The sequence below is a fragment of the Tympanuchus pallidicinctus genome, unplaced genomic scaffold (genome assembly GCF_026119805.1).
Source record: "Tympanuchus pallidicinctus isolate F22 unplaced genomic scaffold, pur_lepc_1.0 scaffold21, whole genome shotgun sequence".
NCBI classification, from domain to species: Eukaryota; Metazoa; Chordata; class Aves; order Galliformes; family Phasianidae; genus Tympanuchus; species Tympanuchus pallidicinctus.
Window position 1 is genome coordinate 239,819 of NW_026294733.1, and position 16,385 is coordinate 256,203.

General features: G+C 48.8%; 1 protein-coding gene across 3 annotated transcripts in view; it reads right to left on the bottom strand.

Moving 5' to 3' along the window:
* Nucleotides 1-309: 309 nt before the first annotated feature.
* FLT4 (fms related receptor tyrosine kinase 4) overlaps nucleotides 310-16,385 on the bottom strand; it is a 46,932-nt gene continuing 30,856 nt past the window's right edge. For 2 of the 3 annotated variants that reach the window (XM_052684801.1, XM_052684799.1), the window contains exons 13-30: nucleotides 15,418-15,777; nucleotides 15,057-15,203; nucleotides 14,284-14,415; nucleotides 13,928-14,034; nucleotides 13,544-13,679; nucleotides 12,872-12,976; nucleotides 11,351-11,464; nucleotides 11,044-11,132; nucleotides 10,600-10,747; nucleotides 10,080-10,174; nucleotides 9,524-9,646; nucleotides 9,114-9,225; nucleotides 8,671-8,770; nucleotides 8,138-8,243; nucleotides 7,079-7,218; nucleotides 6,490-6,610; nucleotides 5,619-5,704; nucleotides 310-4,240 (exon numbers count right to left, since the gene is read on the bottom strand). In XM_052684801.1, coding sequence (XP_052540761.1) covers nucleotides 4,021-4,240; nucleotides 5,619-5,704; nucleotides 6,490-6,610; nucleotides 7,079-7,218; nucleotides 8,138-8,243; nucleotides 8,671-8,770; nucleotides 9,114-9,225; nucleotides 9,524-9,646; nucleotides 10,080-10,174; nucleotides 10,600-10,747; nucleotides 11,044-11,132; nucleotides 11,351-11,464; nucleotides 12,872-12,976; nucleotides 13,544-13,679; nucleotides 13,928-14,034; nucleotides 14,284-14,415; nucleotides 15,057-15,203; nucleotides 15,418-15,777 — 2,441 coding nt within the window. In that variant the 3' untranslated portion in view covers nucleotides 310-4,020. The remainder of the gene's footprint in view (nucleotides 4,241-5,618; nucleotides 5,705-6,489; nucleotides 6,611-7,078; nucleotides 7,219-8,137; nucleotides 8,244-8,670; nucleotides 8,771-9,113; nucleotides 9,226-9,523; nucleotides 9,647-10,079; nucleotides 10,175-10,599; nucleotides 10,748-11,043; nucleotides 11,133-11,350; nucleotides 11,465-12,871; nucleotides 12,977-13,543; nucleotides 13,680-13,927; nucleotides 14,035-14,283; nucleotides 14,416-15,056; nucleotides 15,204-15,417; nucleotides 15,778-16,385) is intronic. The other variant, XM_052684800.1, reaches the window with a different exon arrangement.

Consider the following 16,385-nt stretch of genomic DNA (forward strand, 5'->3'; position numbering starts at 1 on the left):
GATCCACAGGGCGAGGTGCAGTGCCCTGGGGAGCTCAGCAGGGCTGGGAGAGATGGCAGCAGGGCCAAGGGTCTGGTCCTTTCAGCAGCTTACCCAACGTGTGTCCGGTGTCGTCATGAGGAAAGGCTGAGTTTCATCCTGGATGGAAATGCCACAAAGCCCAGCTGTTTCCTCAAGGATGTGGCGCATGCAAAGTGATGCAAAAATAAAAATAATAATGCCAGAATGAAGTTAATTGTATGGGGCTGGCCGGCTGCAGCCGGGCCCAGCAGCACCCGTGGGCAGCGGCCTCCACAAAGCAGAGCGCGGTGCCAGTTATGACTTTATTCATGTTCACATTTAGATATTACAACAAAACTCTTAATGACAAAGGATAACGAGTACGATAGGAGGAGAGGAAAGAAAGCAGTGTTCTAACTGGTTTGATATATAACAGTCAGCTTCCAGACACAGGACTCAACAGGAGCTATGAGAAGTCACATACACTCACCAGTAGGAAAGACTCGCACATGCAACACCCAAGCACTCACCCACGACACACACAAACCACATTGCTGTACTCACGCACAACCCATGCTGTAAGCTACTTGCTCAGAGGGCAGCCCATGGAAACATCCAATGCTGCTGCAGCAACAACAGGTACCAGGCTAAAATACTGTGATATAAATGAAGTGGCACTTGATACACAGGTTTTTCTCCAGAGACGCATGTGCATTCCTAAGCAGGGAATTAGATGCTTTGTTTTCATGAAGGAGGAATGTCCTCTCAATACCAATACCTTTGTAGTGTGGACCCAGAATGGTCATTTTGAAAGAAGAGACGATAAATAGCTTCAGCTGTGAATTCCAGTAAAAGGCCCAAACAAAACCAAACCGTGCACTGTGCACCATGCAGGCACAAACACCAAACCTGGCTTTTAGAAAGTGAAATATTTTCTTGTTGCTGTTTGTCCTTCCACAGCACCACTGCCTCATCTCAAACCAGAACAAATCCGCTTCTTTTTGTGCTCTTATCTGAAGACTGTAAAAAAATGCCAAAAATAATGCAAGAGTGTGGGGAAGGGTGTCAGGTTTGTAGGTTCCCATTTCAGTATTGTTTTAAGAGATCGAAAGTACAAATGTTCAACAGCTCTTCAGTATCTGACACTACTGTTGTTATTCACCACTGGAGCGTCTAAAGAGCAGCACATGGTTGTGTTAAGCTATGTCATTCATGCAAGGCTGTTGGCACTGATACAATAGGATCTGATTCTTCCCCCCACGCACCTCAAGAAGGTGTAAAATAGATAATAAACTCCTATGGGGCCGAATCATTTGAACGTTTAGAATCAGATGTCACTTCAGCACTTTCCCTGGCATGAAGCAGGGGATCTTTAACAATGGCTCTAATGAAGTAACACGTCTCTACAGTGATGCTCGTGAGCAATTTCCATGGAACCTAAAGCCCCAGCGCAGCTGTCCCAGCAGGCTGGGAGTGCTGACAGATCAGGAGTGCCGAGTGCCAGTATGCGTGGATGCCTCCATCTCATCTGTGCTGCGGAACCCTGCAAGTGCCCGGCTTTGTTAGTATGTTTTTAACCCTCGTTTGCAGCTACTTTGGAATTCTGCTTTCCAATTGTTAATTCACAGACATCTATTGAGCCTCCTGTCAGCTGGGGCATTGTTTCCAAGCAGAGAATTGTTTATGAAGGGCTGGAAACAAGAGAAAGGTATTTTTGTGGCTGCACATCACCAAGAGAGCAGCCTGAATTTAGCTCTGCAGTCTGTCACCTTCCACCTGCATGAACCCCCAGCACAGGGCACAGCTTTTCTTCTGCCAAGGGAACCACCGATGAAAAAAAACAGGGCAAGATGAGGGCAGGAGAATTTGGCCTGGCCCGCACCCTGCTGGCTGTCCTGCTTCCCTGGCCTGACTCCTGCATCTCCTGCCAGAAGCATTCTTACTGAGTCATAACAATTACTTAAAGATACTTAAATTCCTGGCAACTTTGGGGGACATCAGTAGAAGTTGGGGAATCAATTGTCACACACAGTTTCAAATTCCGTGTCCTGAGCCAGCTTGGCTCCAGTTGGTCTAGTTCTATGCCTCTAATTGCCATGGAAATCACAGCCATGTCCTCCTGCTGACATGGGATGGGAGGGGAACATTGGGCGCTCTGCAGACTGAGGGAATCTGAATGACAGCCATGCTTTTCCCATGAGCTAAATAAATCTCCCCTATTACACTTTGCAGATAACTATAATTAAGATTTGGGACAGTCACCAATAACGACTCACATCAGGAAACACATAATACCTTCTGTAAGAGAAATACAGTTTTGGAAAATGGTACATCTGATAGAATCTGACATCTTGTGAAGACACAATTTTCAAAGTCTAAACTCTTGCCTCTATGCAGAGGTGTAGCTTGCATGCAGAAACTCCCCAGTGCTGAGATACCCCTGTGCAAGGAGCTCTGTCAGCCACCAGCATGTGGGAGAAGAGAAGATGACAAGCTGTTCAGGCAGCTTCTGCACCCAGACTCCTGTGGTGATGATGTAACGGCTCCGTGGCTGAGCTCTTGGATTATGAACAGGATGGAAAGAAGTATGTGGAAAGCAGCGAGGCAGCGGCACAGAAATCTGTTGAGAGGGGCTGTGGAGGTTCCCCAGAGCCTGAATTCATGTGGTATCTTTTAGAAACAAAAGGCCCAAGTGATGAGATGGCTCCTCAGCAAATAAATGTTTTTCAGTCCTCCAGAGACAGCTGCATTGCACTGGCAGCTCTGCAACAGAAACTGGAGAAGAGCCTTTGGGGCAGAGAGTGCCTCCTCTGAGCCAGGGCAACAGGAAAGGTCATGGTAGTCCATCCAGGAGAATTAGGGCTTGTGCTCCAGCCAGGGGGGGTAATCCAATCCTGTGTGTGCTCAGCAATGCCAGCACACCAGGGGATGCAGCCCAGGGCACCTCACTGCTGGAGCTTTGTTCCTTCCGTTGTTTCCAAAACCCTCACAACAGCTTGAAAATAAACATTTCACTCCCTTACACTTATATCCTCTTCCTTTCAGCAAACAACACATTTTCACTCTATGTTTAGAAGCCAGCTGAAATTAACACAGCTTTGCTTTAATTTCTCATTCGAACAACAGATGATCTCAGTGCTGCTCTGGGAGAAGCGGAAGGCAAGAGCAGCAGACCTGTGAGCACAGAGCTCCCAGCACAAAGAATATAAAGCCCTGCTTCACACAGGGCCTGCAAAAAGAGTTGCTGTTCATCTCACTGGGAAGACTTCGGCCATCAGCTGACGCTCTGATGGCTGTGTTGAAATGGCTAAAAAATCCCTGTGATAAGGCAGAGGGGCAGGTCCTCCTCCAGCAGAGACGAGAGGGGCATGGGTGTTGCTTGCAGAGGAAACAGAGAGGCTGGGTGTATGCTGGCACCTACCCAGAATGAAGTGTGCACGAACCTTTACAAAGACCCCTTGGGATCTCTCTGTACGCCTCTTCAGAATGTCCTGCTCTTGCTGCTAATACCACCAGGGATTTCTTGCCTTTGATTCTGCTCTGCAATTCAGCAGCTGACATCATGAGGAGAGGAGGAGGAAGCGATCCAGGGAAAAACATTCAGGCTGCACACCAGGAAGAAACTTGAGACTAAGACAGATCTATTTATATCTGACCTGAAATGGGCTTTCTGAATGGGAAGCAGATCTGAGCGGAGGCTGAATGCTAGGCAGAAGGTGCTGTAGTGCTGAACACAGGCACACAATTGCCAGCAGAAAGAATCTGTTTGAGCTACGGAAATAAAAGAAACCCGAGGAATCAGCAAGGCACTCACTCCAGTCCCAGCAAAGAGAAGTTGCAGCTGGAGGTGCTGCGTTGACCATCATGCTGTGGTTCCGATGGTGATCCCCATCTGTTTGGAGTGGGTTTGCTGCTGTGGTTGGGTGTAGGTTGAAGGGGAAGCTCTGAACGACCCTGATGATGTGCCCAGAGTGTGAGAGAGAGGATGACTTGGCAGGGTGCCTCCAGGGCCTGGTGCCATTAGTACTGCTCGGAGAAGAAGGAAGTGTGGAGAGTGGAGGGACTGGCCCCCTCTCCGGGTGGGGTGCAGCTGCCGTCCTCAGAGTGTTCTGACAGCTCCCCGTATTCACTGTTGTAAAAAGTCTGGCCTCCAACCTGGGATCCGTACGACGGCCGACATCTGCCCCGCAGGTCTGACTGTTCCACCGACAGCTCCGCAGTTCGCCCGGGCCCTTTACTGCTGTGAGGGAGGGATACAGAAGGTCAGTCTGAGCCCTCCTGGAAATCTCCATCCCGCTTAGAGAAAACCCAACTACAGGAAACATTATCTGCTAATGCATGGAGCAGTGGTGGGATCAGGAATGGACCTACACCTCTGGTTCGAAGCACAATAAATGATCTTGCTCTAAACCTAAGCACAGCCCCCTTATGCATTGTGAAAGCTCTCTACATGACCCAGCCACAGAGTTATATTACCTCCTCTAGATAGCTCTGGAATGCCCAGGAAAGGGTTGGGATCCCAGTGAGCAGGTAGAGATGAGAGACATCACCTCAATCTCTCCTAGACCTGGTAGGAGTAACAGGAGCTGATATCAACCAACAGCCAGGATGGGGGAAAAGCAAACCAAGGAAGATGATGTGGAAGGAAAGCAGCAATCCCATCTCCGTGCCTGCCAATAGCAGGTGACTGGCACAAAGTCACAAAAGCGAGGGCAGGGACATATCCAAGGAAAGGCTTAAGGGCATTGTTTCCTGGAGGATGGGACATTAAGTAGCCCACAGTATAAGAGACAACAGGGAAGTGCCTCAAGGAAAAGAGGACAAGGACAAGAAGCAGGAGACAGTCTGATACAACAGAGAGGCCACAGGGCTATAGGTAACAGCAAGGAAAATGACCAGCATGACCTGATGTTGAAAGGGAGAGAAGGAGAGGAAGAGGCTTGGGACTGGCTTTGCCTGCACATGAGTTGACATGGCTCACACAATTCTGTCACAGGTACGAGGTCCCAGCCTGCTCCAGCACCACGCAGAGATGAGCAGGTTGTGTTTTCACTCAGAAACTAAGTTTGGTCAAGGACTTGACCACCCAAAACATCCTCAGCCCCGAGAGTTAGTACCAGCATGCAGGAAGTCCTAAGGCTTGGACTATTTCTGCCATGCCACATCAGGGCCCTGTAGTACATGGATCAGGGCTGAAGGAAACATGGCAGGGCTGGGGAGAACCCCGCAGAGGTGGCAGCCACAAGGCTCCAGTTTGCCTCTGTGCCACTGTGATACACTTCTCCAAAAAATTTCAATGAGCAATGAAAGCTCTTTTAATACCATCATTCTACTACACCTTGTTATCTTGGTGGACACATTTTCAGGCCTTATGTAACATGTGTTTATCTGTTGAATGGGCATAGTTTATATTTTTAAAACTAAGCAGGCTGCAGGTCTGTTCTTTACGCACTTTGCCTCTCATTAATGTGTGTGCAGGGATTTCTCTGGCTTAGAGCCCACAGCCCTGCTGCTGCTGAGAGCCCCAAGAGGCATACCCTACAGGGAGACAAGAGCTTTCTCCTTGTCTTGTTATGTTTGGCAGCAGAGAGATCTGAGTGGCTAGACTTAAGGAATACCTGAATCCATCTTCTTTTCTGTGTCGGTTTTCTATCCTCTCAAATTCCTCAGATGCCAGAACCATCCCACTGTCTGTCTGATTGTCCTGCAAGGAAGCAACAGGAGTTATCAGTAACATCCCTGACGACTAATCAGACAGGGAAGAGAGGAGGAATCATTCAGGAGATGAGATCATGTCTACCTGTGATAGGAAAAACAGTATGGGCATTTTACTTTCAGCAAGAAGCTGGATGTGCATGGAGCACACTGGTGATATTATTAGGTGCCTTTTTAAAAACAGCACATCTAAAGGTAGGGTTTGTGTGTGCAGCTCAGTGTTACTTTTGGGAAAAACAGAGTGCTTTCTGTCTGGAAGATGTATTACCATGAAATCTGTGAGAGGTGAGATTTTCCTCTGAGACAACTGGTAGTGACTTAAGTTCTGCCACCACAGGAGATATAAGAACCAGACCAGTCCTGACCAGAGGTCAGGAGGGCTCCTGCTGCATACTGTGGTGTGGCAGCACAGAGGAGCTCCAGGACAAGCACTCTGGATTTATCTAGTCATAGCTGGATTTCAGTATGCTTAACCAGGCTATGTTTACAGATTTGAGAAGGGTGAAAAGCAGACTCTTCTCTGAGATCCTTTACAGATATGGCTTGCAGGTCTAAACCTCTCTATTTCACAGTCAGACAAGCTGTGCAGTAGAAAAACTACTATGTGCCAGGTGGGGAAATGAATGTACGTAGGACTGGACGGAACAGGAATGGTACAGACAGGCTGACATTAGATAGAAGTGATCTTCCTCCCATGACCTTAACAGTAAACATGTCAGGAAACAGCAGAACATTTCTATGCCCCTTGCTCAACCCCACTCAGATGCCACTCACCGGGTGTGCCTTGTACATTGTATGTGTCATGGGAAACTCTTCAAATGTCTTTATCCTGGATGAACACCTGATCTGATTTCCTCCCGTCAAACAACCAGGGAACGAGACGCAGTTGTAATATCTACTGACAGAAGCACATGGTATTCAGTAAAACCAACAGAGCCAATGTCCTGAACAAACAGGAGCTGAACTCAACTTCCTGTCCCTGCAATCGTAGTGTGCAGGGATGTAGGTGGCTGTGGGTGGTGTCAGCTTAGGCCTCGTGTCCCTTACTCCTGCAGTGGGGAAGCACCCAACTGGGTGATGGCCATGATGACTTTGGTGGGATGTGATTCTCTGCCAGTGGAGCTGGAAGCAGGAGGAGGAATGTCATAGGCTCAGACATCAAGGGCTGCTGTGCACCAGTACAGGAAAGTAATTTTGCTTTTATAAGCAAGATGCTATGGCCTAAGTGCTTGTATCACACCTGATCAACTGGAATTTTTCCAACTTCTTGCTACTGGGTTCTCCCCATATCCCTCAGGCTCCCTTACAGCTCAGGCCAGTGGCTGCTGCTGGGTTCCTTCAGCCCTTTTCAGAGGGGATTCACCTTGCTGCTAGGCTGTGGCAACGTATCCTCATGTCAAAGTCCTCTTCATCTGAATTCTGCTGGGCAGAGGAAGGCACCTGGGAGAAACCATCATCTTCTGAGCTGTGAGAGTCATTCAGTGGGATGTAATCCTTCCCTTCCTGGTAGGAAGAACAGTGAGTGGCTTTACAAGAAGGGGAGGCCTTTCCTGCAACAAAGAGCTCTACAAACAGAAGCTGACAGAGCTGGACAAGAACATTACTACTCTGTCTCTTGTTTCTCTAAGGCAAAATATTTGTTGGGAGATTTCTGTACCCTCTGAGTTATGGGGCTGCAAGTGCTGCAGTTGCATGGAGATGTGTGTGAGCAGGAAAACAACTCAGTCCAGCAGTACCTATAGTTCTCCAGCCAACATGGACAACATGTTTGTTCTGTGGGAACAAACAACTGGTTTAGCTTTGCCTCTGCTGGGATACAGTGCTGAAAGGTTAATATCAGAGGGATAGGATGTGATAGTACTCATTTTTAAGCATTTAGTAATGCTTCTGAAATGGAACATCCAGGAAAAAATTCAAAGCAGTGCTGCACACTCATCACAGCTAAAAGTGCTGGTGAGCTGCCGCATGGTGGTGATTAGTAAGAGTTTCTGAGAATTATGTATATTTGATTTCTGTAATGGAACAGTTATTTGGTTCGTATGACCCTGACATTTAGATCCGAAGATAGAGTTTCAGAAGCCCTGGTGAAATCCTGGTTTTCATTATGCAGCCATGTGGGGGGCAGGAGTGCCAGAGCCTTGAGTCAGCTGAAACATTTCAAATAATCATCTGGAGATTAGGATGGAAATACCAGAATGACGACTGAGAGGACACTTGCACTGCAAGGTTTGGAACTATATTAGGATGCATCGAGAATGCTACTGCAGAATTGTCATCTCCAGCACCCCTGAATGCCAGACCTGGAGACACCGTGTTAATCCTTGGCCTTCACAAAGGCTTTGCATTAGCTAGAGAGTCAGAGGAGGACACAGTGTGGCAGCTAGCTGTCCAGAACTGAGCAGAGACACAGAGAGGTTTTCACCTGTTGGACGTTTTCCTGAAGAAGGTTCCCCAGTATCTCCACCAGGTCCGAGAAAGTTGGTCTCTCCTTGGGATCTCCATGCCAGCAGCTCAGCATTATGCGGTAACTGCCAAGAAGAGGTGATGGTTTTAAATCACAGAAATCCCCTTCTACTCCACTATGCAGCTTCAATCCATGTGGTTTTTGCTGGCACAGAGTGTATCTGCACTGTGAAGAAAAGCTTGGTATCCTGCACACGGACCTACTAGAAGGAGGTTCATTGTGCATGGAATATAACTGTAAGCTCAGACCGAGCCAATTTAGACACTTCAGCTACCCTCAAGAGTGGGAAAGCACACTACTCATTTGCAAAACCATCTCAACGTGGTTATGCAAAAAATTTGGTGCCCCTAGATAGTTCTGTCCTGCATTTGAACCCATCTGGAATACCCTCCACGCAGCCACCAGGAGAGCAGAGCTTGTCTCTTCCCAATGGATGAAAAGTCTCTGCATCTGCCTGTGCTGCCCTGACATCCATGAGGTTTCTGACTCACATTTCTGCAGTGGCATACTCTGGAGCTCTCATCCTGGTACCATCTTTGAGTCTCTGGCAGAATTCCTCGTTGATCTGGACTCCAGGGTATGGAGACGCTCCTAAAAGAGGTTTGAAGAAGGGTGGGAACATGAAGTGTGCCATCAGAAACAATCCTTGTCCTGAGACAAGGACTTCCTCCTAAAACGCGTGGGATGTGCTACTTCTGACACACAGCCCACATCAATTCTGTCCAAGACAGGTTCTTCTGCTTCAGTAAGGAGAAAGCTGCCTCCCATCACCCTGTTCCTTGGTAGATCAGGTCTCTTTATTTCTTTTGCCCACACTGATGTTTTTCCCATCACTCCTCAGACATGCTGCAGAGATAAGGGCCTCATGCACAGACTCATCCAGTGAGACACTAAAAGCCCCTGCCTGCCTCAGCAGCCCCTCATAAGTGCTCACCCAGTGAGAAGATTTCCCAGAGGAGGACCCCAAAGGACCAGACATCGCTCTGGGTGGTGTAGACTTTGTCAAAGATGCTCTCTGGGGCCATCCACTTCAGTGGAAGACGGGCCTGCAGGGGGGAGAAGCAAGGCAAAACTGTTCATTCAAGAACCAGAGAAAACAGTCCTGAATCTCTCTCCATGGAGGAGCAGAGGTTTGGTGAGGCCAGAAGGAGGAATGAAGACACTGGAAAAGTATAAAGATAGAGGAGTGCTGGTGGGCTGAGCAGCAGAAGGAAGGAGACAAATCTGGTGGTTGTGGAGGACCACACCTCCATCACCAGGCCAATGGTCCCTGCTCCCAGCCACACGCACGATTCCACTCCTGCCTATTTTCCTCAGCTAGTCCATCCCCAAGATGCTACTCACACTGCCTTTCCTGACATAGTCAGGGTCCTTGTAGATGTCTCGGGCCAAGCCAAAGTCACAGATCTTTACCACATTGTTCTCTGACAGCAGGATGTTGCGAGCTGCTAGATCTCTGTGGATGCACTGAAGGCACATGAAGAGGAAAAGGCAAAATCAGAGGGACAGGTACTGCCATCATAAAGCATTCCCTTCCCCTATTCTTCCCTTGCTAACCTGAGCTGTAATGGGGAAACTGGAGAGGTGAGAAGGAACTAAAAACAAAGATTTTTAAAGGAGACAAATAAGGAGATGACAGAATACAGCTAAGTTTCCGTCTCTGTATGTCTGTAACCCAACTGTGTGTGGGGCTTTGTAGTAACAAATCACAAAATGAGTTGACAAATTGGTATGTGAAACTGGAAACAGCCAGTCGAAGGGACTGGTTATCCATGGGAGCCTGTATACATACATACACACATCTTCTGTGGCTCTGTGATTACAACAACAGACCACACCAGGCCATCTCCAGTCAGGCACACACAAAAGAAGAATAGAGGATGGGAAAGGGTGTGCTCACCTTTCGAGATGCCAGAAACTCCATGCCACGTGCTACCTGGAAGCTGTAGCAGATCAGATCTTCCATTGTCAGGGGACTTTGCCACAAGTCATCCACTGTTCAGGAGTACAAAAACATGGTTAGACATTGAGTTGTCTTGTGTCCTCCTTGCCTCCCTCTACTGCAGGATATAAACAGCCCCTGGGTGAGATACAGATAGATAGTCTTGTAGGGCTAGAAGGGACTCTGAAGGTCAGATCATTATTCCTGCCCTAGGGAGGACCCACTGAGGGAGGAACCCCTTCAGCTCATCTTTCTTTAAGCTAAAAAAAAATCTGAAGTAACTTAATCATTCCTTTAGGGTTTTTAAAGTCCATTATGAGAAACAACAGATGAATATAAAAGCCCTGTTGAGAGAATTGCCACACAAGTGGAGAGATCAGCTCTGTGGATGGGTCCCTGCTGCCCACTGCTGTGCTCCGGCCCATTCTCCAGTTTAAGCAAGACTGGCATTTTCTTGGCAAGCCAGGTGAGGTATTACCTTCCTGGATTGGCTGTGCTGTCTGGCTCTTGTGCATCAGAAAGCGGTTGAAGATAGCACTGTCACTAGTCCCAGACCGACTCCTCCTGTCCGCTCTCACTGCCTCCACAATGGACTGGACCTGAATACGCAGCCTGGGTGACTTCTCCTGGCAAGAAGATCAAAACAAAAACCTCAGCAGGCAACACACATTGCAGCCTCTGCACCCATGAGCTGCACAGTCTTGTCCTGCTCTTAGACTGTAATTCTGGCCTGCAAGCATCTATCTTCCTCTGCAGAAAGAAATTTCTTCCCTGATGTTGCATGTGAACCAGCATCACTGCGTAAAGCTGACATACTGCTAGACAGAGGGTGTCTTTGCCTCGTTGTTGGATTATGTTTCTGAATGCGTGTCTTCCCTCCCTAGCCATGGGGCAGCTCCTAGGAATAAAGGAGGTTACTTACCCTGTAAGGACTGAATCCTTCCCGCTTGGTCCGCAGGTAATTGGAGAGGTTGCCATACTTGCAGAACTCAACGATCACCATGAGTGGACCTAATGAGAAGAAACCAAAGGTCAGGGGAAGAGATAAGGATTTGGAATAGTCAGAATTTGCCCTGACTCGCATTATATCAGCCTTGCTGAGCTGTGGCACCAGGGCTAGGCACACACATCCCCACGTGTCCCCGCAGTCACATGGCCAGAAGAAATGGCACAGGGGAAGAGCAGTGATGTCTGGGAGCAGGCTCAGCCTGTTGCCCTGTGATATTTACCATTGGGTTTGGTACAGGCGCCCAGCAAATTCACCACGTTGAGGTGGTTCCCAATGTGAATGAGGATTTTCAGCTCTGACATCAGTGCTTTGTGTTCACTTGCAGTAGCTCCCTCTGGAAACAAACAAACCACATCATGGTGATGCCTCCTCACAGCTTTTTTTCTCCCCCTTGCCACCCTGTCTTAGCACAGTAATAACATGAGTCTTGCTAGAGATTGCAATCCCAAAGCTTCGGTACATTTTGTTACAGCTTATTTCCAAATTAAATGGCAGAGCCTTGTCTGTAATGCAGAAGCGGGGATCCAAAGCAAGAACACAAGCTGCATCCAACACATTTTTCCTTCTGATAGCTGTGCAGGGAAAAAGATCACTTGAGGCTTATATACAGATGCACACGTTTGAATCTCTGCCCTTTTAGCCTCCAAGCAGGAATAACGAGCTGTAAAACCGTTTGAAGGAAAATTAGAAACAAAAAGACAGTTGAGTCTTTTGATCGTGACTGAAGGCAGGAGTGCCTCAGCTCAAACCCAGAAGGCCTTTTTATAATTCCTTTCCAATAGCAAGCACGGGGTTGTGCTCCTGCCAGTTCTCTACTGCGTTTTCTCTCTGAGTGCCTAATTCACACCAATTCTTGCTCCTCTGTTTTACCCTCAAGGTGCATTCTCTGGTTTTACGAGCATTTTTCATACCTCCCCATATACATTTTACTTTACTTGGGAGTTTATAAATTTAGTCTGACAAAGAGAAACACATCTTCCTGAGCTGCAGCTTAAGTGCCAGGTAAGAGTCATGCCTCAAAAGGCTATAAAACAACCTTGTACGGTCAGGCTTCCCTCTGCTACTGCTCTGCAGATCACCTGTACAGCTGCAGTGTAAGTGCTACTGAGCCACACCATGATTCAGTTTCAATATACAGGCCATTGCTGACCATGAACTGCCTTGATGTTTTCTTGGTGGCTGAATTACAGGATAATGTTCTGGATGCCTGTTCAAAAGCAGAGCTATGTTTAAAATCTCACTCTGGACTGATCAGAACTGCATGCTTCCCTACCCGGCTCAACCTTGCCCATAAATGTGAAACACATGAACATTTGGAAGAAGGCAATTAGGAGCAACACTTCCTTTAGTGGTTTACCAGAGAGGGACTCTGGATTCTTGTTCATCCGTTGAGACAGATCTCACTCTTTGCCTTAGCAGACAGCTAAATTCCCTTGAAAGCTGAGTTCCCCATGTCCCTGCTCTACCACTTGCCTCCCAGTGCAGTTGAGTGAGGCTAAAGCATTCCAGAGAGAAGGCCATGAGGATCATCTGTGTTGAGGCCAAGAAGCCATAAATTAAAAGACTGGCACCAGCTCCTCTCCCCTTGCTTGGTGCTGGCTCAGGCAGAAGCACCCAGGAGTGCTGGTAGGAGATAAGGCATTTGCTAAGGCTCTGGAAAATATTTCATGCAAAAGGGCAATTGTTTACAAGGTAGGCTTTCCTTACATGAACTGTGTATTCTACTAGGCTGTCTACATACCTTTCAGCATTTTGACTGCTACGGTCTCGCAGCTGTTACTTTTATTGATCCCAAATGCTGAAGCTTCCACCACCTTCCCAAAGGCACCATGACCCAGGACTTTACCTATGAGCAAAGAGAAAGGCACTGTGAAGGAATGCAGGTGCAGCATGGAGAATCGGTCAAAAGACAAAAGACCTTACAGGAAACCATGGGAAGAAGAAAGAAAGAGTCAAAGAGGAAAAGGAAGGAGTGCAATATGTGCCCTACCCAGGTGGCTGCTTGCTTTGGTAGTGAGAATAAGAGAAAGGATGAAGGGAGGAACCGAGACAGAGCTGGCATGGACAAAGTGGAGGAAGGAAAAGGCCCTGCTGTGGTAAGGGGCTGTTTGTTGCCCTCAAAAAGAATAAGTTGAAAAGGTAAATATGAAACCTTGCAGCAGGACAGGGCTAATGTCACTGCTCTGTGCCTCAGAGGCAGTCTGCAGCCCTTATAACCCTCCCAGATAGAGGGAAGAGATGGCAGGTGGGTGTCACAGCAAGAGGACATCCTATCCTGGTCCTAAACTCAGGTTATCTCCTGCGAATTGGGCTGTTTTGCCCTGATTATTTAAGAAATCTGGAGGGTGAGTTCCAAGGGCTGGTGGGAAGCCCTTCGTGCAGCTCTTGGTGGCAGGGGTGGTGCTCAGCTCACCGAGGCGCAGGCGGTCTCGCGGGAATTCCCACTTGCTGGAATCATAGGGCAGGTACTCGCACTGCTCCTCCAAGGGCACCTCGCCAGGGTCCATGATGATGGAGAGGTAGCCGGTCTTGATGTCTGCATGGGCAGGCTGCAGGAATCACCCAACACAGAGGGTGAGAAGGTGCCTCAATTGCTGCCTCAACCTGCTTTCCCCTGGCAAAGGCTGTTCCGTGTCCCCGTCTTTACTACAGCCCTTACGTACCCCATCCTTGGTTGACTGTCAGAGAGCTTGCAGCGATCTGCTTTCAGCAGATGCTGTCACACATCACAGCAATGAGGCTGCCCCAAACCCCTCTGAGCCCCCTCCTCTGCCCCAGAACGGAGACAACCACATACCCTTTTGATGTTACAGAAGATGAGGATAAGGAGGATCCAGAAGAAAACAGCGATGACCCCAGTCCCAATCAAGATGACAATCTCCACGTTGGTCTTGTCATCAGTGCCTGTGGGTTGGGAGGGAAATTGCAGTTTGAAAAAAGGCTTGGCTGTTTCTTGGGACCTGCTTCATGATGTGGGGAGACCAAGGAACTGTGGATTGACATTCTCCAAATAAAATGTGCTCTGGACTACAGATGCTCTTGGGACTTTTCCTGCCACCCTGCAGCCTGGCATCACAAAGAAGAGGCATGGGACTTCAGACACACTCCTACTCAGGTGCTTTCATCCCTTAGGTGTGTTGTGCCTGCTGGTACCTTCTACAGAGACGCTAGCTGAGGAGTTCACACAGCCCTTAGCGTTGCAGACGCTGCACAGGTAGAGCCCAGCATCCTCCTCCCTCACTCTCTGAATGCTCAGCCTCTGGTTGAAGTCTGCCAGATCGATTCCTGTAAGGCAAGGAAGGATAAGGTGGTCACTCATAAGGAAAGGGGATTGAACTCATTCAGGCAAAAAATAAGGCTCCTATTTTTTGGCCACTTCATTTTAGATGACAGAATTAAATTGCACCAGCTCTCCTCTGTGGCTTATGGCTCCAGAACTACCCTGAAAGGGCCTTCCTCAGGCATTGTATGAAAGGAACAAAGCCCTATAGATGAGGTTGGACTGGGAACAGTGCCTGAGCAGTCCAGCTGGTGTATCAAGCTCGGCTTCACCTCCAGGACCTGCTCCTTTCCCTCTGCCTTGTGCTTAGATCCTTCCCATATTCCTTCCATGGGATCTGGGTCAGTCCCTGCATTAGCAGAGATGCCCAGCACTGAGCTGAGTGCAAGAAGAAAAAGGATGCAGCTCTCCTTGCTGTCCACCTGAATGAACATGTGCACACAATGTTGGTCCAGACCCCAGGGCACAGACTTGTCCAGTGAGAGCACACCAAACCAGGGCAGAACACGATTTAAACCAGAATTCAGGCAATTCAGAGAACGGGCAGCTTTGCCCAGGCACAGCAACTCCCAGCACCCAGCAGCATTCAGCTCTCTGTTCACCAGACATGATGCCTTGCCTTTGTTCCATCCCCGGCCCATTGTACCTGACACTTCTTCCACCAGTTTCTCATCTTTGTACCAGCTGATGTCAGGAACGTGGTTGCCATCCACCTTACAGCGCATCTCTATGGAATCGCTGACGTTCACCCAAATGTCTGTCAGGTTCTGCTTGAGGCGGGGGATCTCCAGGGCTGGAGGAGCAGCACAAAACGGATTGATCAAAAGAATATCTGCATTCGTGGGGGACTCTGGGTCTCTAACCCTTGTTGGAGGGTGTCTTGGGACCCAGGTGCCTTTGCCACCTTGTGTTTAGCTTGCATGGCTTCCCCTAGGGAAGGACTGGGAAGCTGATTGCAGCAAGAGTACCAGCAGCAAGTCACTCCCACCTGCCCTGCTGACTCTCACCCTGCACAGAGATGTATTTCTTATGGCAGTGTTTCTCCCGGGTCTTCCTGTTCTGCACCTCACACACATAGTCTCCCTCCTCGCCCAGGGAGATGTTGGGGATGGTGAGCAGCAAGGTGGCATCGTTGGAGTCGGGCTGAAAGCGCAGCTCGCCCTGCATCTTGGTTGCATAGTGGTGGACGTTCTTGCAGTCCAGCACCAGGGGGTTGCCCTCCTCATCGTGGAGCTTGGAGAGGTTCAGTCGATACCACTGCAGATTCTCATAGGTGTAGTTGTCCGCATTGCAGCTCAGCTGTAGATCCTGCCCCTCTATGGGCTCTTCTGAGGGCTGGGATTCAATCTCAAATCCGTCTGGAATGGCTTTTGAGAAGGAAATGAACACACGAGTGAGTTTTCTTGGCTCAGCTGCTAGGTACAATTAAATTGCCTCCTTGGGCTCAGCTCTCTGAGATCTCACTGTCCTAGGGTAAATGAAAACCACCCTGGAGCCTGTAACATCCAAGCTGCGAGCAACCGACTGCTGCAGCTGAGCAAGGTGCTAAGGGCTGTACTGAAGCCCCAGGGTCAAATTAAGACAGGTCACAAGTGAAACAAGCCTAGGAGGTCTGAATGTGGCTGTTCTCAGCTCACTCTGCTGGGCTTCTACAAACCCAGCTTTCTCCCACCACCAAAATCCATCAGGGGCTGTGCCAAGGGTTGAGGCCAGAAGGACCCTGCCTGGGAGTGGGGCTGGCAATGCCACTAGAGGATGCTCTTGGACCAGGCACGTCCCCAGCCCAGTATGCTGGCTGAGCCAGCAGGAACTTTCACAGGCACACCAGCTTATCTCCAGGTCTGCCTGCACTATTTGCCACCAGAACTTCAAGCTTTTGCCACTGAGCAGAAATCTAGCCAGCCCTGCTTTCCTGATGGCTTCCTGGTCACTGTTTAAGGTGCGATGCATGAATGATGGCGTCTGGCAGATCTAG